General features: G+C 58.0%; 1 protein-coding gene across 2 annotated transcripts in view; it reads left to right on the top strand.

The window, feature by feature from the left end:
* Positions 1-670: 670 nt before the first annotated feature.
* The window catches only part of CACNA1B (calcium voltage-gated channel subunit alpha1 B), a 257423-nt gene continuing 235231 nt past the window's right edge, over positions 671-22862 (top strand). Inside the window, exons 1-3 of one of the 2 annotated variants that reach the window (XM_028834501.2) lie at positions 671-1103; positions 1934-2039; positions 5585-5724. In XM_028834501.2, coding sequence (XP_028690334.2) covers positions 820-1103; positions 1934-2039; positions 5585-5724 — 530 coding nt within the window. In that variant the 5' untranslated portion in view covers positions 671-819. The remainder of the gene's footprint in view (positions 1104-1933; positions 2040-5584; positions 5725-22862) is intronic. The other variant, XM_028834510.2, reaches the window with a different exon arrangement.

The following is a 22862-nucleotide window of genomic DNA, read 5'->3' as shown; positions in this document are numbered from 1 at the left end:
GTCAGCTCCGTGAGGGCGGAGCTGGGGGCCCAGGACAGGCCGGCCCGCGGTGGACGCTCAAGGAGGCCTGGGGGATGGCGGTGACCGTGACAGGTTCCCTAACGGGGTGTGGCCTGCAAGGCGGTCAGAGGCTTCTCTGAGCTGAGATCCCAGAGCCAGCCCCCTGTGTGGAAACAGCAGGTCCGCACCCGGGCTGGGGGCCCCCGACAGCCGCGTCCGCATGGCACCAAGGCTGCGAGCCGAGCGCACCCGCAGGGCTGGGAAGGCCGGGGATCCGGCGGGGACGGGGCGGGCCGGCCCAGGCCTGGCGCCCAGCTCTGGGCTGCAGCCCCGCGGCCGGTGGCGCCTCCGGGCGGAGCGAGGGGTCCGTCTGGGCCGAGTTTGACCGAGGGCGACCAGGGGCGGTGGGGCCGGCAGAGCGCGCTCCGGGGACGGCCCGGGCTGGCGCTGAGCGGCCGTCGAGGACCCGCAGGCTCGTCCGCTCCTGGGCCCGGCCCAGCCCCGGGGTGGGAGGCTCTGGGCGCGGGAGGCGCAGCAGGAGGGGCCGGGGCGGGGCGGGGGCGGCCGCGGGGCGGGGCCGGCGCGGCCGGGTGGGCGGGGCCGGTGCGGATTGGCCGGGCGCCGCCACGTGACGGGCCCCTTATAGGGCGTGGCGCGGGGCCGCGGAGTCGGGTGAGGCGGCGGCGGCGGCAGCGGGGCCGGGCGAGGTCCGCTGCGGTCCGGGCGGCTCCGCGGCTGCTCCGCTCTGAGCGCCTGGCGCGCCCCGCGCCCTCCCTGCCGGGGCCGCTGGGCCGGGGATGCACGCGGGGCCCGGGAGCCATGGTCCGCTTCGGGGACGAGCTGGGCGGCCGCTATGGGGGCCCCGGCGGCGGGGAGCGGGCCCGGGGCGGCGGGGCCGGCGGGGCGGGGGGCCCGGGCCCCGGGGGGCTGCAGCCCGGCCAGCGGGTCCTCTACAAGCAATCGATCGCGCAGCGCGCGCGGACCATGGCGCTGTACAACCCCATCCCGGTCAAGCAGAACTGCTTCACCGTCAACCGCTCGCTCTTCGTCTTCAGCGAGGACAACGTCGTCCGCAAATACGCGAAGCGCATCACCGAGTGGCCATATCCTTCCGGGCGGGGCCGGGCGGGGCTGGGCGGGGGCCGGGGCCGGGGCCGGGGCCATCTTCCCGGTGGCCGGGAGGGCGCGACCTGGGGAGGCGCCGGGAGACTGGCGAGGAGGGGGCGGAGCGCCCCGGGGCCCCTCGGAGCGGCGGGTGCGGGAGCGTTTCCGTGAGTGCGGCGGGCGCGGGGCGGAGCCCCTCTGCCCCGGACTCGTCCCTCCGCACGCCGGGTCCTGGGGAGCCTGGTCGGTGCACAGCGCGCGGCCAGCCTGGAGGGCACCGAGGGCGAAGCCGCGTCCGTGCAGGTGCGAGCGCCGTGGGGACGCGGCCGTGCGCGCGCCTGCCTGCAGGTGCCTGCGTGTGCGGGCTGAGCCGGAGCCCGGCGCTGCGCGTGCGTGCGCTCGCGATGCGGGCTACATGCATGTTCACGTGCCCGTGTAGGTACATGTGGCTGCGTGTCTGGAGGGAGTGGCGTGCGCCTGCGCGGGGTCTCCCTCCAGCCTCGCCTGGGGGCGCTCGGCCCCCTCCCCTCTGGGCGCTGGAGTCGGGCGGAGCCGGGCCGGAGGCGCTGTCCGCGGTGCTGACGGCCGCCCGGGTGTGCCCAGGGGCTGGCGGCCCAGACTGCTGAGGCCCCGCCTCGCGGCCGCCCCTAGGGATGGGGGCAGGGAGTGAGGGAGACCAGGCCGCGTCTGCCAGGAGGGGTGCTCCGGACCCAGCTGTCTCAGCCCCTCCGGAGACGGCCTGGTGGTGGCTGCTGCACTGGGCGCTGCTGGCCTCGGCCTCGTGTCTCCCTCCCTGCTGCGCCTCCCGGCCAGTCCTTAACCCACGCACTCCGTTCGAGTACATGATCCTGGCCACCATCATCGCCAACTGCATCGTGCTGGCTCTGGAGCAGCACCTCCCTGATGGGGACAAAACGCCCATGTCCGAGCGGCTGGTGAGTGCCGGGCTGGGCCTGAGCGCAGGGTGGTGGGGAGGCCGCGACTCCACTCTCCCTTAGGGTCTGTGCCTGAGCACAGTTTCCTCGGGCAGGGTCGTCTGGGCAGTGCCCGTCTCTGCTGAAGGAAAAGGTAGGCCTGGCAGATAACATCTTCCTCGAGGGCCAGGGCAGCTGGGGTCACCGGCTCAGCCCTGGGCATGGCCACGTTAGCCCTGGGCCAGTCTGCCCTGTGCCACGAGCTACCCCTGCACCTCAATGGCTGTCCTGGCTTTCGGCGCTAGACTTTGATCCAGGAGCCCATGTTCTAAACTTGGAGTGGGGAAGGGGCATTCATGTCTTCGGGAAGGTCAGCTCTGAGCACCGCGTGTGCCCTGCTGGGCTGAGATGGGCTTTGGCCTAGATGTGGGAACCCTGAGCCTCTTCCTCCAAGTTGTCTTGTGCGAGCCTGCTTGGAACCCCTTCTCCAGGAGGCCTCACCATCCTGTGGGTAGCATTCCTTCTCAAACATTCCGAATCATTTTTACCCATCCCTAGATTCCACCAAGAGGCCCCTGTGGTAGCCCCCATTGGAGCGTAAAGTCTACGTGAGTCGGGGTGCCAGGGCAAGGTCTCCGTGGCTCAACAGGAGGTGGGGTGGAAGGCCAGCCCTGTGGGGTCTCTGGAGGGGCTGGGTCAGAGGAAGGGCAGCATTTTGGAGGTGAGCACTGTTTCTGAGGTCAGAGCACATCCCCCAGAGCCTGCTCTTCCCCGATGCCTGGCCCCTTGTCTGGGTTCCGAGTGCGCCTAAAGACTGGAGACTCCAGGAGGGCAGAAGGCAGAGCAAGTGTAGACCCAGGGGTTGCGGGGCCATAGACGTCCAGGAGACGGCCTCTCTGGGGTGTCAGGAGCTGCTCCCTCTTCCATTGAGCCTGGCTTCCGCCCCCACTAGCATCCTGAGACAAAGGCTATTCAGACTTTAGCCCTGAAACGGAACTCCCTTTGAACCTGGGCCACCGCAGGCCCAGGAGTGCGGAAGGGGAGACAGGGAGCCTGCCCTGGAGGTGAGGCACCAGGAGAAGGTGAGTGGTGGGTGGCCGAGGTGAGGAGGTCTTCATGGAGCACCGTCTGGAACACCCAGTGGTCTGGGTTAGGGCAGGGTGTGGGGGAGGAGTGTGGACAGCCCAGCCGCGCCATGAGGCAGGCGTGAGTCATGGTCCCTCTGGGGGACTTGGGCAGGAGCCTGGTGGGGCCCCTTGCTTTCTAGAGGCCGGAGAAGAGGGTGAGCGTGAGAGGAAATAGCCAGAGAGCCTTGAATGCCAAGTCACAGGAAGCAGGGCAGGGCCAGGGTCAGAGGGACACAGACCTAGGGCAGGCCAGGCAGTGGGTGTCTGGCCTTGCAAGTTCCTGCCTTGCACGTGTGGGAGGGTTTGCCTTGTGGTCATGGGTTGGGGAGGACACTTCTAGGGCTGGCGAGCTAACCTGTTGGGAAAACTGCAGAACGTGCCCGCCCTGGGCCAGCCTAGAGGTCTGGGGAACTCTTGACAAGCCCTAGTCCCATGTGCAGGCCCAGCCTAGTCCCAAAGGCATCCCTTGGGATGGAGGGGAGGCTGTGCTGCTGCCCACGGAGCAGGCTGAGGCTGGGTGGTGCAGGGGTAGCCCCTCAGTTGTCTGCCAGCCTGGCTCTGGGCGAGGCCTCCCGGGTTCCCTGCCTCTCGGGGCTGTTTCCCACCCCCGCATCGACTCTGGAGCTACCTGGAACCAGGCCCCAGCTTGCAGTGCAACACCAAGCTGTCTGCACACCCATCCCTCCCACCTAAGCCAGCTATCAACCATGGGCTGGGCAGGGCAGAGCTGTGAGAAGAGGGCTTGGGCTGGGGCCTCCTTCCCAGCCGAGGGGGCTGGCTGGTCCTTCCTAGGCATCGGCCTGTTCTGTTTTCCACCAGGAAGTTTGCTGTGAAGATCTCTGTCTGCTGGGGCCCCACCATTCCCCTGGGCAGATGGTCAGCAACCCCACCCCTTGGGAAAAGGGGTCCCTCGTAAATAAACCAGGCCAGAAGCCTCGAGGCCAGGAAGAGCATGGGCGAGTCAGCACGGGTCATGATGGACCCCTGGGTGCTGGTAGCTTCCACCAGGCACTGCCAGCCAAGCCTTGGGCCAGCTACTCCACAGGACAGGAGGAGCCCGGGCTGAGTAAGGTGGGAGTCAGATGCAGGAGAGCCCTGGAGAGCCTGGCTTCCTGGGAAGGAGGAAGGCACAGGCTGTGGAACTGGTGGCACTCACCTCGCCTGGCAGCCCAGCAGCTGCTTCCTCCTGTGACCTCCACAGTCCTGAAGGCGAACCCTCAGGGGAGGCCCTTGACACTGACCTCCTCTCCCCACCCCTTCACCTGCTTCCTAAGGCAGCAGCCCCAGAGTGCAGGTGTCCGACACCCCCATACCAACCCTGCACGTGCAGCTCCCTCAGCCCAGCTCCCCGGGCTTGCCTTGCACAGGGCCTTTCCCTGCCAGCCCCACCCATGTGCTCACGAGAAGTCTTTGGGGTCTCCCCAAGCTCCACACAACCCTGTCTCCGCCCTGTTTGCTGCTCCCTGCTCGGCACTGGAAGGGCCTGGCTCTGCGCGCTCGTGCTCAGTAACTGTTGGCTGGAGCTCAGCCTGGGGTGCGGGAAAGGGATCTTTCTAGGATCAGCTGTCTTCATTCCTTTGTCTGCTCTGTTCCCTCCACCTGGGTCCCTTTCTCAAAATCGAGCTGTGGAAGCCTTGTCTGCAGGCGCCACGCCCTCTGGGACGCTTCCTGTGATCTGAGCCCAGGGTGGCTCCCAGCCTCAGGCCTGGACTGTGGCTTGCTCCCTCCAGGGTCCTCACAGATGTGGTGGTCATCGCCCAGCACCCTCAGGGCCGAGGTTGTGCTTCTCTGTTTCTGTTGTTTTCTGCCGAGATGTGTGTGCTCTGGTTACCCGGGTACATGTTGAATGCATAACGGGGCTGGACTGAGTTCAAGAAAGCCTGAGCTGTATCCAGGCAGCCTTGTGCAGGCTCCCACCCAGAGGCTGCTGTGGCCTCTGCCTGGCTCCTGGGTGTCTCTGTGCCTCTGTTTCCCTCATGTTAGAATGGGGATGACCTCCTGGGGTATTAAAGGGTCACCCTAGTTAATACAGGAAAAACTACTTGATAAGCACCCACAAGTAGTGCTGTTACATCACTGTCTTCCCTGAAGCAAGGCCCACTGCATGGTGCCAGCAGGGAGGTTGGGGCCCCACTGTGATGTGGGCAGAAGCTGAGATGCCAGGGTGGGAGGCACCAGGGGCCCGCAGGCATCACTGGGGTGTTGTTGCTGTAAACAGTGGTGCATCCCATTAGGGGACAGGTGCAGACGGCAAGCAGGCTCAGTGATGGGAATGGCGCCTTGGAGAATCTGCAGGGTGTTGGGGGCAAGGTGAGGAGGGTCAGACCCTCACAATGGCTGTGGCCTGCACACGGTGGGGTGGGGTCCTCACCAACCGTCTCTGCCTGCTGCTGCACCGGGTGGGGGCCAGGGGTGACCGCTGTTCTCTACTTCTCCTAGGACGACACGGAGCCCTATTTCATCGGGATCTTTTGCTTCGAGGCAGGAATCAAAATCATCGCTCTGGGCTTTGTCTTCCACAAGGGCTCTTACCTGCGGAACGGCTGGAACGTCATGGACTTCGTGGTCGTCCTCACAGGGTAGGCAAGCTGAGGCCGGGAGGCCCAGCGTGTGCGGCCCGGGCATGTGCTGTCTGCTGTCTGAAGCTCATTTGCGCCGTGGGGCTGGGGTGGCTGCGGTCTCCTCACTGGGGTCCCCCCACAGCCCTGCTGGAGATGAATGAATGTGAGGCAGTCTGTTTGCCATCCTGTGTGGGATGGGGGTGCTTCTCCCAGAGGTGCCAGTGCTGTATTGCTCACTGAAGGGAGGATCACAGTGACCTGTCCCCAGAAGGCGCTGGCTTGCAGAGCCCACAGGCCAGGGGCCACCAGCTTCCACGGCTGGCCTGAGCCAGCATGGCGCCTGCTAGAGGTGGCTTTGCTGCCCAGGTGAGGAGCTTCCTAGGGAGGAGGAGGGCTGGACTTCCAGCCTGACGCAAGCCTGTGGTCTGGGAGAGGCACTTGGCGTTTTGAATTCTGTTCCTGCCCGAGACACTTACCTGTGGCGTCCACCTCGCGCAGAGCCCTTGTGCTGCCTGGGATGAGGCTGTGTGTACTAAGTGCTTTCACAGTTCCTAGGGCCGGGAAGGTGCTTCAGCAGCTTCTCCTCAACCACTTTCCCTAACGATAGCTTACGATTCCCAAAATAACCAGGACATCTAGAAAGTGGACTTAAGGGGCCCGGATGGGAGCTTAGGTCCAGTGCTCTGCACCCCACCCCCCAGGGTGTCAGCTTCCCAACCTGTGCAGTGGGCACTGTGAGTCCTGTTTCCTGCTTCTCTGACTGGCAGGTGGAAGGCTGGGCTGGGCTGTGGCTCTGGTGTGGAGAGTGGTGGCTGGGGAGTGAGTGCTTGGGGAGTTGGCCCCACAGAGCCTGTTAGCACTTCAGTGTCAGAGGCTCTGTGCTGGGCCAGGGACTGCTGTCTGCTCTTTCCTGAGCCTTATGGTTCTGAGGCCCAGAGCCCAGATGGAAGAGGAGGGAGTAGGCCCCATAGCAGTCGAGAGCTCTCCTTCCAGAGCCCCATTCTCACCCAGTGACTGCCCCAAGATGCCTGGTGCACAGGAGGGTAGATGGAGGGGTGTTTGGGCTGGTGTCAGAGGAGGGAGGTGGCTGTGGAGTCCTCGAGTCTGGGGCTCATGCCTTCAAGGCTCTGTGTGTGTGAGGAAGAAGCAGTCAGCTACACGGCCTCTGGACTCTTGGGTGAGGCCCTCAGAGGGAGCCTTGCATTGCCTGCCTGGATCCTGGGGTGCTGCCCCCATCTGCTCTGCCTGCTCCTAAGCCTGGGGCTGGCCCCTGCTGGGTGAGGGCAGTGTTTACAGAACTGGGCTTGTGGGGGTTGCACGGAAGGCTCAGGCCCCTAGAGCTGTCTGTGATGTGCTGGGCGCAGCAGCACTGAGGTGCCTTCTATGCCTTTCTGCAGCATGGCCCTGGGGTAGAATTTATGGAAGGCCCGTGGGGGTCTGTGGTTCTACTAGCAATGCCCGTTGGGGGCTGGGGTGGGAGGTGGCTGGTGGAGAGTGCGGCCCCTCAGAGGACTGGGTGCTCCCCCATCCAGTGGGCACTCCCAGAGGCAGCCCAGGAGTCACTAGCTGTTTACCTCTCTCCCTCCCTGTGGACCCAAGTCCCTGAGGACAATGGTGTCTTATTTTTTTCAGGGGGTCCCTGGAGCCTCACTTGGGGCGGGCACCTGGGAGGGGACAGCGAGCCTCTGCTGAAGTAATGAATTGTTGGGGTGTAAGCAGTGTTGGGGGGTGTGGGCCAGCGGGGAGCTGGGTAGAGGCGGCAGGACCCGGCCCCATGGGGCGCTGTCCACGGTGCTGAGTGTGTCAGCCCTTGAGGGCCAGGAGAGGAGGCAGGAGGAGTTACAGCAAGCCCTGGGCAGGACCCCTGGATCTCCCAGCCCACATAGACTGGGTCCAGGGCTGCTCCTCCTTCCCCTCTCCTCCCCCTCCTCTTCCCCGCTCCCTCCTCTGTTTCTCTCGGCCTCTCTCCCTCCCTCGCCTCCCTCCCCCTCCGTCCTCCTCCCAGTCTGCCTGTCTAGCCCTTTGTCTCCTCTCCACACTCTGTGTCTCTGGCCCTCTTGGTGTCTCTCTGCCTCTCCCTCCTGTTCTTCCTGCCGCTCCTCTTTCCCTGTGCCTGGGTGCGTCTCCGCTCTCCTGTGTCTGCAGCAGGGCCTGGGCGTTGCTGCGTTGGCTTCCAGGTTCCTCCGCCTCCACACATCTTCCCTCCAGGCAGCCTGGGTTGTGCGGGGAACCCCGGGTGGGAGGTGATCTGTGTCTCACGGGGCTACATGCTGGCTCCAAGTCACGGGGGGAGCCACTTTGCTGCTCCCGTGTGGGGCACCTGGGGACACGTGAGCCCCTGTGTGTGCATCTGTGTGTAGAGGGGGCTGGGTCCGCTGTCGGGTGAGTGATGGTCCATGGGGAGCCCAGGGAGGAACCCTCACCTCATCCCTGTGAGCCAAGGGCCTGTGAGTAGTGGGTGGTATTTCTCGTTAGTTTGTTGTTTTTAATTAGAATTTATTTAATTGGTGCTCAGAGGGCTGGAGGGAGAGGCAGACACCCTGGCCTGTTGCTTGGCAAAGCCTTGAGCACCCTCAGAGGCCAGCTGGGGCCGCTCTGCTCCTGAGGCTGGTGTGGAGCTGTGGAGGAGGCCCTGGGTCCATGCCTTCTGCGGCCTGGGGAGGCTCTGAGCCTCTGTTCTCACCTGGGAGGGAAGGTGGGCGCTCTGCCCCCTTGTCTCCGCTTTGCTTCTCTCTCAAGACTTGGGGGCGCCCTCCGTGAGCCTGCATGTGTGCGTCTGGGCTGGGGGCGGCTGTAGTTGGCTCTAATGCTGCCGGGCCCCTGCTGTCCTGGGGAGCAGCTGTGGGGCCTGGGCTGGGGTCCCAGCCTGGGGGTACTGTGAGGATCAGAGGGTGCTTCTGAGAAACCTCCAGGCCTGTGAGGGCTGTTGGCGGCTTCCTGCCTTTGTGTGTGCCCAGGGCCTTCAGGCCCTCGGTTGCCAGCCGTGCTCCTGAGTGAGTCAGCCCGTGCGTGGCCATCTGGAACTCCTCTGACTTGCTTGGGCCGGGGTGAGGACACAGTGGCTGGGTCCCTGCCACGGGACTCTGCCTCATTTCCAGGAGGGCTCCTGGCTCCTGGCCATCTCCAGTGGTCGTCTGAGTGGACCATTTGCCAAGAGAGATTCTGGGCCCAGGAGTGAGGCTTCCCTCCTGGCTTCCAAGAACACCATGCTACATGGGTGGGGTCGGGGCTGAGCCGGCTCCCCACACAGAGTGGGCCTGGGGTGAGGACAGGGCCCGGTGGTGGCTGACATGGGTGCTCCAGCAGTTCACCCCAGCAAGAGTCCCGCTGAGTGCCAGGACGCAGCTCTTAAGGACCTCAGGTCGCAGGGAGGAGGTGGGAAGGCCGCCTCTTCCCTGCCTCTGTTTGCCCTCCTGTCCATGCCCCGTCCACCATCCTGCCTTCTGCTCAGCTCTCTGGCCCTGTGTCTGTCCAGCCAGGTGGGCTGCCCTGCTACTGGCCCTCCCTCCACCCGTTCATCATTCATTCAGTGTTCATGGAGCCTCTGCCAGGTGCTGAGGACTCAGGAGTGAACGAAGACAGCTGAACCTCTGCCCGCTGGGCCGTGTTCTGGGGACAAGATGCTTGCTGGGCCTGGGTTCTCTGCAGCCTGGCGTGGTGCTCAGCAGCGTAGGCGTGCACCAGAGAGCAGTCAGCGGGTGGACGGATGAGTGGATGGTGATGCGTTCCGTGCTTTTTTTCTCACATATGAAATGGGATAAAGCATGCAGGGTGCAGGCCTGGGGGTGCCACTTTGCGTAGGGTCGTCAGAGGAAGGACTGGAGGGCGTGAGGGGTGAGCCATCTAGCAGCCTGGGAAGAGGTGTGGCTGGAGGTGGCGATTCGAGGGACACGAGTGTCCCAGTCATCTTCAGAGCTTGAGACCACCTAGGATCCCCAGGGAATGGGGAGTGGGGAGGAAGAGCTGCCCTCTGATGGAGACCAGGGCACCTGGACTTACGAGTGGCAGCTGGTGGTGAGGTTGGTGGAGCAGCGGAGGTGAGCCTGGCTGTAGACGGTGTTCTGGGAAGGAAGAGCATGCTCTGCTCTTCAGAGGCCACGAGAGGACCCAAGGCTGTGCACTGCGCCCCGTGGGTCTGAGGTAGGAGCTGGTCCAGCCACGTGGTGGGGTCGAGGGCTTGCTGGGAATGGGAGGAAAGGGGCTGTGGGGGGCACCTATGGGCAATGCTTGTCTTTTAGAGAGTTTTGCAGCAAAGTGAGGCAGAGTGATGGGGCAGAGGCAGGAGGGAGATGGAGGCCAGGAGAGTTTTATGAAGTTGGGGGTTTACAGCCCGTCCATGCCACGTGCATAGTCCAGGAGGGAAGGACAAGCGGACAATGTGGACAGAAAGGGGACAGCCCTGGAGCCATGAGGGAAGCGGAGTCCAGGACCTCCGGGAGTGCAGGTCTGTGCATCTGCATAGGCCAGCAGGTGCAGGAAGGGTGGCGTGGAAGTTCTCTCACTGTGTCTGAGTTTCCACTGAATTTAGAAGCACGTCCGTCAGCCGAGGTGGGGTGCAAAGAAGTGAGACAGAGGGAGAGGGAGCAGTGAGTGAGTGCGTGGACTGGAAGCCCCTCCATGCACTGCCCCAGCCTCTCACTCCTCCTGCCCCGCCCCCCATCGACCCCTTCCTCGTCCCTTGTCATCCATTCACTCATTCCTTAGGAAGGGGCTTGTCGAGCGCAGCTACTACCTCCTCATCCCTGTTCCAGTTGCTGGGGACACAGTAGTGCACAAAACAGGCCGTTCCTGCGCTCTCAGAGGCTGCGTCCTCCCGAGCGAGGCAGGCCGTGAGTGTTGCAGGGAGCTGGGGTGTGCTGTGTCCTTCCACTGGGGTTGAGTGGCCCCTGGGGAGTAGCTCCAGCAGGGGAGAGGCTGTGAGGGTGGCGGGGGCAGGGGTGGCCTTGGCTTGGGTGTTGGAGGGCTCTGAGTATAGGTGTGGCCCGATTGACTCGTGATGGGTGCTGGGGGCGCAGTGTAGATGGCAGGGAAGGAGAGTGGGAGCCGGAAGCCGTGATCCAGGTGGGAGTGGTGAGGGCTTGGACCAGGAAGTGGCGCTGGAGAACGGGGCAGGTGGGCTCTGACGCCCAGAGAAGGCAGAGCCCAAGGGAAGCCCCATGGAGCCTCCAGAGTCCGTCATCCATCAGTGCAGGTGCCTTTACCCTTCCATGCCCCAGCCAGTCTCAGACATGTCCATGCTCCCAGTCCTGTCCCCACATCACTGCCTCTGCCCTCCCAGGCCCCTCAGGAAGCCCCTGTCACAGCGTCTGGCCCTGTGGGGCTGGTTCCACCTGGGGGTCAGGGACATGGGCAGGGTGACAAGTCAGGGCCCTCAGAACCCCAAAGCCCTGGGCGTCCCCACCCCTGTCGTGGCTGTAGCCTGGTGCTTTGCTTCATGGTCCTTGGGGACATCAGAGAAACATGTCCTGGCGCAGGCAGGTGGCTCTCCTGGGGAACTTTCCAACCACAGCTTCTTGTTTTAGTCTAAATTAAACTGGGATTTCGTTCCAGGACGTGTAATTAGAGCCCAGCCTCCTCCCCAGACCCAGCCTCCTGTGGGTTGAAGAGAGGGTGTGGGAGTGCGGCTGCTACACCAGGAGGGAGTCTGGTCAGCGGAGCTCAGGGGCTGGGGCACGGCTGACCCTCAGCTTCCTGGGCAACCACTGTGGCCTCCTGTTCTTTTGGGCTTTGTGGACTCAGGCCGATTCAGATGGTGGCAGGCACTTCTGGGGCACTGGGAGAGCCAGGCCCAGCTCAGGGCCCCACGAGGGTCCCCACGGGCAAGGAGGGTCCACCCAGGGGAGCAGCGGCCCACGTGCAAGTGTGTGGCCCAGGGACGCTGCCTGCCCACAAGGCGACTTGACAGTGTGTCTGAACACAGGCGACAAGAGACACTGAGCCCGAGTGGCCAGGACACGGAGCATGGACTGAGCTGGGCGTGTCCGTGCTGTGATGGACAGCCTTCTGCCACAGGCTCTGCTTCAGCCTGGGGTCCTTGGACTGCAGCCCTGTGGGAGGTGCAGCACCCCAACCTCCAGTGCCGCGTCGGGCTGGGGTTTGCCAGACGTCCTCTCCGCTTCCCTACCTGAGGCTGAAAATGGCCTTTGAAGGCCCTGATCCTCTCTCTCTTACCCCTAGTGTGGCTGGAACCAGTGGAGTTCTGACAAGTCTCTGGAAAGCAGGGGGAGCCCCCGTGTTCTGGGGCTGGGGTCACTCCAGGCATTGCCTGGCCACGGGCTCCACAGCCCCCCTCGTACTGTGGTGTCAGTGCCCCACCCCACAATGCAGGGCCCTGGCCCACGTGCAGTCCACGTGGTGTGGCTGTGAGGACCAGGCAGGGCGGCGGGAGGTGCCTGCTGATCTAGGACCCTGTGACCAAGCTCTGGTGCCCCTTCCTGACAGTGGCCTCCCGTCGGGCCTCCGCGTCCCTGGGTACAGGCTGGCGGCCATGCTGGGGATGTAACAGCCTCCGCATCCCTGGGGACAGGCTGGCGGCCATGCTGGGGATGTAACAGCCCGAGGAGGTGCTGCTCTGGCAGGGTGGGATCCTGCCCGCCTCTTCAGCACACGCCCCAGGCTGGGTCTTTATGGGGGCCTGGCCTACGCCCCCGCTCTCTTTCTCTGTGTCTCCCCCCTCCCTCTCTGCCTCCTTCCTGCATTTCAGGGTTCTTAACACTCTCCTGACTGGGGGGCAGAACCGGGCCCACTGGGAACCCCCAGGGTCTCCTGATTCTGTGTGGGGTGGGGGTCCACTGCCTGGGCGTGAGACCTGGGGCTTGGCTGTGCTGTGCTTGGGAGGCTGACCCCGGCCTCAGGCTCCAGTCCTGTGGGGTCTTCTCTGGGGTCTCCGCATCTCCGTGTGTGCTATGCTGCCTGAGGAGCCCAAATCCAGAGATTCCTGGATAGAAGCAGCGCAGGGCTGGCTCACTGGACGGGGCATCGGGCCAGCGTTGCAGACAACTGGGGTCTCTCATATGCCCGCCTGGCACAGCAGACCCGAGGGAGGGTTGGCCTCTCTGCAAATCTTTCACTGTGGATCCCGGAGAGCAGAAGGAGCCCAGGCCCAGGGCTGCCCTTGGATACCGCAGACTTTCCCAGGGGGACAGGGGACATGGGTGGGAGATAGGGAGGTTTCAGCTCAACCCAGAGAAGGACTCTTGTCATTCATGGGGGTCTGGGCTGCTGTCCTGAGGCAAGTGGGGATTGGACCAGGTGGTCTGTTCTTTATTCATTTGTCCCTGATATGGGCCAGGTACTTGCTGGGCATGATGGAGCCAGGGCCCTGCCCCCCAGGGTGCATGTTCTGCCAATGGCAAAGTCCCCGTGCCCCAGGATCCACTCTGTGCTCCAAGCCTCTCCTCTCGACAGTGACTGCAGGCCAGGCTCCAGCGGTGGGCGGTGCTGCAGGTGTGCAGGGTCCCCCTTATGTGCCTTTCTCTTCAGGGGTCCCACCAGGAGGGTCAGTTGGAGGCTTGATTTCCTGCCCCAGCAGTTGGAGGGGTCGGGGTCCAGGGAGAGTGGTGGTGGGGACAGCGAGCAGCAGGGCTGAGGGCTGTGAGGCTGGGGTGAGCTGAGAAGCCTTGAAGGTCACAGTTCAGGGAGTCTCAGTCCAGGACCCAGTTCTGAGGGGACAGAGCAGAAGGGATGGGGTAGGTGGGCAGGGCTGCCTGTGGGCCTGGGACTGGCCATGCTTGTCTCTCTCTGTGCTGATGCGTCCATCTCTGGCTGTGGGTGGGGGACAGAAGGGAGGGACACAGCTGTGTGGTGGCGGGGGCACACACCCACTCCTGGGACCGTGGCCGGCCTGTGCGTGGCCAGGCAGGTTGGGCTCTCAGGACCCATGGCTGCTTCAAATTTTGGGTCTGTGGCTGGTGGGCCGAAGAAGCATAGCCAGGGATCTGAGATGGGCTCTGAACTTGTTGTCAATATTTAAGAAGAAGGAGCTTTCACATAAAAACCCGTGTTTTCATCTCGTTTGGGAGAAGTCCCTGGAGCCCCCCACTCCCTCTGGAGCAGCTACCTCTGGATCTGGGAGGCTGGGCGGGCAGTGCCACGCTGGCTGTAGAAGAGCCACCCCTCCTGGGGGCTGGCCTGTTCCAAGCCATCTGTGGCCTCCTGTCCAGGCTCAGGCCCCAGGTGCTCCCGGGGGCTGCTGCGTTCCGGTGCCCAGGGGCGTCCCAGGCCTGTGGCGGCTGGCGAGGATGGCTAGGCTGATGTGGTGCGGTGGCTGGGGGGCAGGGGACCTGTATTCTGTGCAGATGCACCCACAGAGGTCAAAGGGGTTCAAGTTCATACCCTGGGAGGGTGGGAGCCCTGCCCCTGTGGGCACGTGGGGGTGGACACCCCTCCCTGCCCCCTCCTCCTCCTCCACACTGGAGTCCAGAGCTGCAGGTTCACACTGAGGTGAGAATGGCTGCTAATGACTTCTCGGGCCCTGGACTAGAAGAGGTGAGAAGGCACGTGCTGGCTGTGGGGCTGTAGAGTGGAGGGGCCTCCACCCTGCGTGCTTGTGCAGCCCCACCCGTGCCGGAGCATCTCTTCTCCAGCCAAACAGACGGACGCTAATGCAGATTCATTCCTAGCAGGTCACATGGTAGCACCCCCCACCCAGTCCCTGCCCTCTCCACGACCTGCTGTGAGCTCCTTTCTCCAGGGCTGGGCAGGCCCTTCTGGCCAATGCCACCCTCCCTGTCTCCCCTGACAGCACAGAAGCCTGGTGAAGAGGGCCCTGCACCTTGGTCCCCCCTCACTCTGTGTGCAGCCTCTGTGTCTTCTCCCCTCCCACCGCTTCTTCCCCACCAGGCTGGCCTCTCTTTGCCCTCCTCTCTCCCCGAGAGGTTTCCCCGCTGGCTCACCTCAAAGCCCAGCCTCTACTGACAGGCTCATTCCGTTGAAGGACTGGACACTGGTCTGGTGGGGAGGCTGGAGCAAAGCAGCACAGCCGGGCACTGCAACAACAGACGTTTCCTTCTCAGTCCTGGAGGCTGGAGGCCCAAGATCAGGGTGTTGGCAGGGTTGGTTTCTGGCGAGGCCCCTCCTCCTGGCTGGCAGATGACTGCCTTCTCGTGGTGGGCGGTGCTGACCCTATGGACCCGAGACCCCGGGGCAGGTGGGATGCAGAGCTGGGCCTGCGGGGTCCATTGTGGCCATGCGGGCACTGCTGTTGCTGGTGCATTGTGCGAAATGGTTAGATGGTTTGATGTTTGTAGAATCTGGCATAGCTCTCCCCCTTTCCTCTGACGGCGGGTCCTTTCTCACGCTTCTCTGTCGTCAGCCTCTGGGCCTGATAACACAGCTGCACTGGACCACAGGCACCCCGAATGGCCAAGGGTAGGACCAGGTGAGGAGGAGGGGCACTGTGAGACTGTAGGCAGGAGGGACATCCCCTGGCACAGGGCAGCCTCCTGTCCACCGTCCAAGGATGGGGGCTCCTGAGCGCCACCTCCTGCTCTGCCTGTCGGCCCCACCCCAGCACCTGCTGTCTCAGAGCCTTGCTCTGGGAGTACAGTGTGTGGGGAGTGAATGGTGTCCCTGTTCCCATCACGGGCCTACTCAATGTTGGGTGGCATTTGACGCTGCAGGCAGACAGGGAGAGATGAGAGACCAGGAGCAACAGGTGGGGCGGCCGCCGTGTTTCCATTGGCGTGCATCGGAGGTGCGTGGGCTCCCAGAGCCTGGCAGGCCTGCAACGCCCAGGCACACAGATACAGGGACACACAGAGGGGCCGCCATGGCACTGCGTGTCTCGCCTGTGCTGGGCTCTGTGCCATCTCCCGTGAGGGGCTCTTTCCAGGAGGGCAAAGGCCCCCCACCCTCCCAGGAGGTGCCTTTACTCCACGGACTTGCCGGGGTCCACAGCCTGGGACTGTGGGCGTGTGGGTGAAGGCCCAGTGCACAGCTGCTAGGACGTGGGCAGCACAGTTCCTCAGACATGAAAAGGTAAAAGAAAAAATAAAAGCTGGCCCTTTTTTTTTAAGCTGACTCTTTTGTGAGGTTTCTTATGTGCTGGCTGCTGTTTTAATACAATAATTTTATAACTCCAAGAGCTAGATGCTGATATTAACACCCACCCCCGCTTTAAAAAAAAATAGCCCGGTAGTGGTGGCTCGTGCCTGTAATCCCAGCACTTTGGCCAGCACTTTGGGAGGCCGAGGTGGGCGGATCACGAGGTCAGCAGTTCGAGACTAGCCTGACCAACATGATGAAACTCCATCTCTACTAAAAATACAAAAGAATTAGCCGGGCGAGGTGGTGTGTGCCTGTAGTCCCAGCTACTCGGGAGGCTGAGGCAGGAGAATCACTTGAACCCGGGAGGCGGAGCTTGCAGTGAGCTGAGATCCGGCCACTGCACTCCAGCTTGGGCAACAGAGCGAGACTCCGTCTCAAATAAAATAAAATAAAGGTTTTATTTTGAGCTAATTATAGATTCATAATAGGTAGTTGTAATAAATGGTATAGAGAGAGCAGTGTACCCTTTACGCGGTTCACCCAAAGGAAACCTCTTAGCAAACTCTAATAGCAGGCCCAGTGTCATGACTAGGTGCTGAGATTGACACAGTCAGGGCGCAGAACAGCCCGTCCCAGGAGGGGCCCTCATGCTGCCCTTCTATGGCTGCACCTGCCTTCCTCCTACCTCACCCCTCTTTACTCTCTGGCAACCACTAATCTGTGCATTTGTATAATTTTGTCATTGTGATGATCTTAGATAAGTGAAGTCACACCTTTGGATTGGCCTTTTTCACTCATTTGCTTCATGAAATACTATGAACAAAGCTGTATACACATTCATGTACAGGTTTTTGTGTAAACGTGACTTCTCACTTCTCTGGGATAAATGACCAAGAGTACAATCATTAGGCCATGCTGTGGTCACATTTTTAGTTTTTTAAGAAACTGCCAAACTCATCCAGAGTGGATGTCCCGTTTCTCCACAGCCTCGCCAGCACGGGGGGTTGTCTCTGTATTTTTTAATTTTTTTTTTTATTTTTTTGGCTATTCTGATAGACATGTGGTGATCACTGTGGCTTTGATTTGCATTTCCATGGCCAGTGATGTTGGACCTCTTTTCATGTGGTTCTCTGCGATCTGCATATCCTTTTATTTTATTTTATTTTCAGACGGAGTCTCGCTCTGCTCACTGCAAGCTCCGCCTCCCGGGTTCACACCATTCTCCTGCCTCAGCCTCCCAAGTAGCTGGGACTACAGGTGCCCGCCACCACGCCTGGCTAAATTTTTTTTTATGTTTTTAGTAGAGATGGGGTTTCACCATGTTAGCTAGGATGGTCTCGATCTCCTGACCTCGTGATCCACCCACCTCGGCCTCCCAAAGTGCTGGGATTACAGGTGTGAGCCACCGCGCCCAGCCCTGCATATCCTTTTAGTTGAAATATATCTTCATATATTTTGCTCATATTCCGGTTGGATTGTTTGATATTAGTCTATTGCTAGATATGTGGTTTTTCAGATACCTTTCCTACTCTGTAGCTTTTTTCTCCCATTTTCTTAACAGAGACTTTGCAGAGCAAAACTTTTAAATTTTGATGAAGTCCGATTTGTCCGTTTTTCCTTTTGTGGATTAGGCTTGTGGTGCGAACTCTTTGCCAGCCCTAGCGTGTGAATATTTCTCCTGCGATTCTCTTTTTCTAAAAGCTTTGTCATTTTACATCTCACATGTACCAGCTGTGAGGTTTAGGTTGCGGAGTTTGCTTTGTTTTTTGCCTGTGGGTGTCCAGTTGCACCAGCACCATTTGTTGAAAGGGCTGCATTTCTTCCATTAAATTGCTTTTGTGCCTTTATAAAAAATCAACTGGGCATGCTTGTCTGGATCTATTTCTGGGTTCTTTATTCCGTTCCATTGATCTGTGTGTCTGTCCCTCGTACCACACAGTCCTGATCACTATAGTTATGTAATAAGCCTTGAAACTGGGTAGACTTACTCCTCCCAACTTCTTCTTTTTCTTTCAAATTATTTTAGCCATTCTAGGTACTTTGCCTTTCATATACGTTTTAGAATAATCTGGTCAATATATACCAAAAATCTTGGTAGGAATTGTATAAAACCTGTATGTTAGTTTGTGAACATTTTTACTACGTTAAGTCTTCCAGTCTAGGAACATGGTGTATTTCTCCATTTATGCAGATCTTCGATTGCTTTCATTGGCATTTTGCAGTTTTAAGGATACAAGTCCTGTACATGTTTTGTTACATTTACATCTAAGTATTTCTTTTGTTTTGTGTGATTATAGATGGTATTGTATTTTAAATTTTGGTATCGTATGTTCATTGCTAGTATATAGAAAAACCATAGATTTCTTTTTTTTTTTTTTTTTGAGTCGGAGTCTCTGTCACCCACGTTGGAGTGCAATGGCATGATCTCTGGCTCAATACAACCTCCGCCTCCCAGGTTCAAGCAATTCTCCTGCCTCAGCCTGCCAAGTAGCTGGGATTACAGGCGCCCGCCACAACGCCCGGCTATTTTTGTGTTTTTAGTAGGACAGGGTTTCACCATAATGGCCCGGCTGGTCTCAAACTCCTGGCCTCGTGATCCGCCTGCCTTGGCCTCCCAAAGTGCTGGGATTACAGGTGTGAGCCACCGCGCCCAGCCTAGATTTCTGTATGTTTATCATGTATCCTGCAACCTTGCTAAACTAACTTAGTAGTAGTTCTGGGGCAATTTCTTTGGGGATTCTCTGGAATCTCCTATGTGGGCAAACATGTCATCTACACAGAGGAACAGCTTTATTTCTTCTCTTCCAATCTGAATGCCTTTTCTTCTTACCTTATTGCACTTACGAGAACTTGCAGTACTGTGTGAAGGTGGTGGTGTGGTGAGAGGGTCCTTGTTGCTTTGTTCCTGATTTGAGGAGGGAAACGTTTCAGACTTCGGCCATTAAGAATGATGTTAGCTGTGGGGTTTTGTAGCCGCTCTTCATTAAGTAGAGGCAGTTTCCCTCTGTTCCAGTTTTCCAGGCACTATTGTAGCAAATGACTGTTAGATTTTATCAAATGCTGTTTTTGCATTGGTATGTTCATGTGATTTTTTCGTTTTTTTTTTTTTTTTTTTTTTTTCTTTTTTTCTTGAGATGGAGTCTTGCTCTGTCGCCCAGGCTGGAGTGCAGTGGCGCGATCTCAGCTCACTGCAAGCTCCGCCTCCTGGGTTCAAGTGATTCTCCTGCCTCAGCCTCCCTAGTAGCTGGGACTACAGGCGCCGCCACCACGCCCGGCTAGTTTTTTGTATTTTTGTAGTAGAGACGGGGTTTCACTGTGTTAGCCAGGATGGTCTCGATCTCCTGACCTCGTGATCCGCCCGTCTCGGCCTCCCAAAGTGCTGGGATTACAGGCTTGAGCCACCGCGCCCGGCCGTGATTTTTCTTCTTTAGGATGTTAATACGGTGGCTTACAATGGTTGATTTTTTTGAGTATTGAACTAGGGGTACCTCCCTGGAATAGACATGGTTGTGGTGTACAATTCTTTTGATATTGCTGAAGTCTATTTGCTAACATCTTGTTGAAGATTTTTGCATATGTATTCATGAAGGCTATTGGTCTGTGGTTTTTTTTGGTACCGTCTTTGTCTTGTTTTGATGTCAGGGTGATGCAAGCTTCATAAAATGAATTTAGAAATGCTCTCCCTCTTCTATTTTCTAAAAGCTGTTGTGTGAAAATGGAGTTAAAATGTTTGTTGAAAAGTCTGCAGTGGATCCAGGTGGCCCTGGAGATTTCCTTTTGGGAGCTTTTGTGTTACACATTCACTTTCCTTAAGAGTTATGTGGATGTTCAAACGATCTGTGTCACGTTGGGTCAGTTGTGTGAGTTTGCGTTTTCTGAGGAAGTGGTCCATTTAGTCCAACTCGTTGAATTTATGTGTGTAGAGCTGTTCACAGTGTTCCTTCGTTGTCCTTTTGATGTCTGTAGGGTTTCTAATAGCTCGTTTCATTTCTTATATTGGTAATTTTTGTTTTCTCCTTTTGTTCTTGTGTGTGTGTGGCTTTTTCTTTCTGGTCAGTCTTGCTGGAAATTTGTCAATTATGTCAGTTTTTTCCCAAAGAAGCAGCTCTCTTTTTTTTTTGGTTGATTTTCTCTTTTTTGCTTACTATTTCATTTATTTCTGCTCTTATTTTATTACTTCCTTCATTCTGTTTGATTTGAGTTTATTTTACTCTTCATCTTCTCTGTTCTTGTGGCAAGAGCTTAGACTAGTGATTGCAGTTTTTGTTTTTTTCTAACGTATACATATAATACTATAAATTTGCTTCTTAGACCCGGTGCGGTGGCTCATGCTTGTAATCCCAGCACTTTGGGAGGCCAAGGCAGGTGGATCACCTGAGGTCAGGAGTTCAAGACCAGCCTGGCTAACATGGTGAAACCCTGTCTCTACTAAAGATACAAAAATTAGCCAGGCATGGTGACAGGTGCCTGTAATCCCAGCTCAGGAGGCTGAGGCAGGAGAATCACCTGAACCTGGAAGGTAGAGGTTGCGGTGAGCTGAGATCGCGCCATTGCACTTCAACCTGAGCGACAGAGTGAGACTCTGTCTCAAAAAATAAAAGCAAAAACAAAAAGTTTTCTTCTTAGCACTACTTTAGCTGTATATTAAACATTTTAATATGTTGTATTTTCAATTTAATTCAAATCTGTGTATTTTATTTTGTGTTTTTATCATTTTATCTTATTATTAGTAGTATTATATTTTTGCAGTTGATCTTGGCTCACTGCAACCTCTGCCTCCTGGGTTCAAGTGATTCTCCTGCCTCAGCCTCCTGAGTCGCTGGGATTACAGGCGCCCACCACCATGCCCAGCTAATTTTTCTATTTTTAGTACAGACGGGGTTTCAAATGAAATTTTATTTACCCATATGTTTACTCTTTGCATTTTTCTTTCTTCCTAATGGTCAACAATTAAAATAAAAATCATGTTCTTTCTGTTTAGATAAATTCCTTTAAGATAAATTCCTTTAATGATTCTTTCCGGATAGGTCTGCTGGTGACAAATTCTGTTCGTATTTATTCGCCTGAGAATGACCTGATTTCCCTGCCATTCCCCAAAGGTATTTTGCTGGGTATAGATATCTGGGTTGACAAGTCTTTTCTTTCAGCATCTGAAAATACTGTGCAACTTTCCTTCTGACCCTCATGGTTTATGATGAGTAATCTTCTGTCCGCTGAGTTGCTTTTCCAAATAAATAAGGTATTATGTTTTTTTTTTTTTTTTTTTTTTTTTTTTGAGACGGAGTCTCGCTCTGTCGCCCAGGCTGGAGTGCAGTGGCCAGATCTCGGCTCACTGCAAGCTCCGCCTCCCGGGTTCCCGCCATTCTCCTGCCTCAGCCTCCCGAGTAGCTGGGACCACAGGCGCCGCCACCTCGCCCGGCTAATTTTTTGTGTTTTTAGTAGAGACGGGGTTTCGCCGTGTTAGCCAGGATGGTCTCGATCTCCTGACCTTGTGATCCGCCCGTCTCGGCCTCCCAAAGTGCTGGGATTACAGGCTTGAGCCACCGCGCCCGGCCAGGTATTATGTTTCTCTGATGCTCAATAATTTTTGTTTTTAGTTCTTGGGAATTTGACTGTGATGCATCTTATTTTGATTATCTTTGAGTTGATCCTGTTTGGGGTCCTCTCAGCTTCTTGAATCTGTAGGTTTATTTCTCTTACCAAATTTGGGGAGTTCTTGGTTATTACGTCTTTGAGTACTTTTTCAGTCCTGCATTCATTCTCCTTTTTTTCTGGAACTCTGATGATGCTGATATTACGGTTCCATAGTTCCTTGAGGCTCTGTTGTTGTTGTTCTCCTTCCTGTTTTTTCTTTCTTTTTATTTTTTGAGACAGGGTCTTACTCTGTTGCTCAGGCTGGAGTGCAGTAGCACGATCATGGCTCGCTGCAGCCTCCACCTCAGACTCCTGAGTAGCTGGGACTAAGGCACACACCACCATGCCTGAATAATTAAATTTTTTTTTTTTTTTGAGATGGAATCTCGCTCTGTCACCCAGGCTGCTGTGGCACAATCCTGGCTCACTGCAAGCTCCACCTCCCAGGTTCACGCCATTCTCCTGCCTCAACCTCCCAAGTAGCTGGGACTACAGGCACCCACCACCATGCCTGACTAATTTTTTGTATTTTTAGTAGAGACGGGGTTTCACCGTGTTAGCCAGGATGGTCTCAATCTCCTGACCTTGTGATCTGCCTGCCTCAGCCTCCCTAAAAATTTTTTTTGTAGAGACAGAGTCTAACTGTGTTGCCCAGGCTGGTTGAAAACTCCTGGACTCAAGCAGTCCTCCTGCCTCAGCTTTCCAAAGTGCTGGGGTTATAGGTGTGAGCCACCCTGCCTGACCTTCTTTCTTTCTTTCTTTCTTTTTTTTTTGAGATGGAGTCTCTCTCTGTTGCCCAGGATGGACTGCAGTGCTGCAATCTCGGCTCACTGCAACCTCTGCCTCCTAGGTTCAAGCGATTCTCCTGCCTTAGCTTCCTGAGTAGCTGGGATTACAGGCACCTGCCACCACGCCCGGCTAATTTTTGTATTTTTTTTTAATAGAGGTGGGGGTTTCACCATGTTGGCTAGGCTGGTCTCGAACTCCTGACCTCAGACGATCCACCTGCCTCGCCTCCCGAAATGCTGGGATTGGGATGTGCTCTCTTAACCTCAGTATCTCTTGCAAGGAACTGTGTAATGTGCCAGCCCCTGAGGGTGTCATGAGAGTCCCTGGCTTGTAGCAGACGGCTCCCCGCTGTCGTGTGTGGGCTTAGGGTTGGGGGTCCCCACATGCCACGCCTAGCTCTTCTCCCCGTCCTTGCTTTGGAGCGGGCTAAGTGGCTCCCACCTCTTGGCCCGTTAGAGCAGGGACTGGGCGGGGAGCTGAGGGGAGGCTGTGGCGGCTTTGGCCGAGAGCTGCCGGCTCTTTCCATGGCAGCTGCAAGCAGGCTCCTGGGTGAGAACCAGTGCCCGGAAGGTCGGTGACAAAGCAGATCCTGGAGTTGGTGCCTCCCCTGCCAGCTTGGCTCCCATGTAGAACCAGCCTGAGAGTAGTAAGCAGTCTCCCTGGACTGGGCCTGACTGGCACCTGCCCCACCTGCCCTGGGCCAGGGACGCCTGCCCCTGTGCAGGCTCTGTGGTCTCCCCCAGCCC

This window comes from Macaca mulatta, chromosome 15 (genome assembly GCF_049350105.2).
Source record: "Macaca mulatta isolate MMU2019108-1 chromosome 15, T2T-MMU8v2.0, whole genome shotgun sequence".
NCBI classification, from domain to species: Eukaryota; Metazoa; Chordata; class Mammalia; order Primates; family Cercopithecidae; genus Macaca; species Macaca mulatta.
Note: the sequence above shows the minus strand (reverse complement) of the source record. Positions and strands in the feature narration are given on the sequence as shown.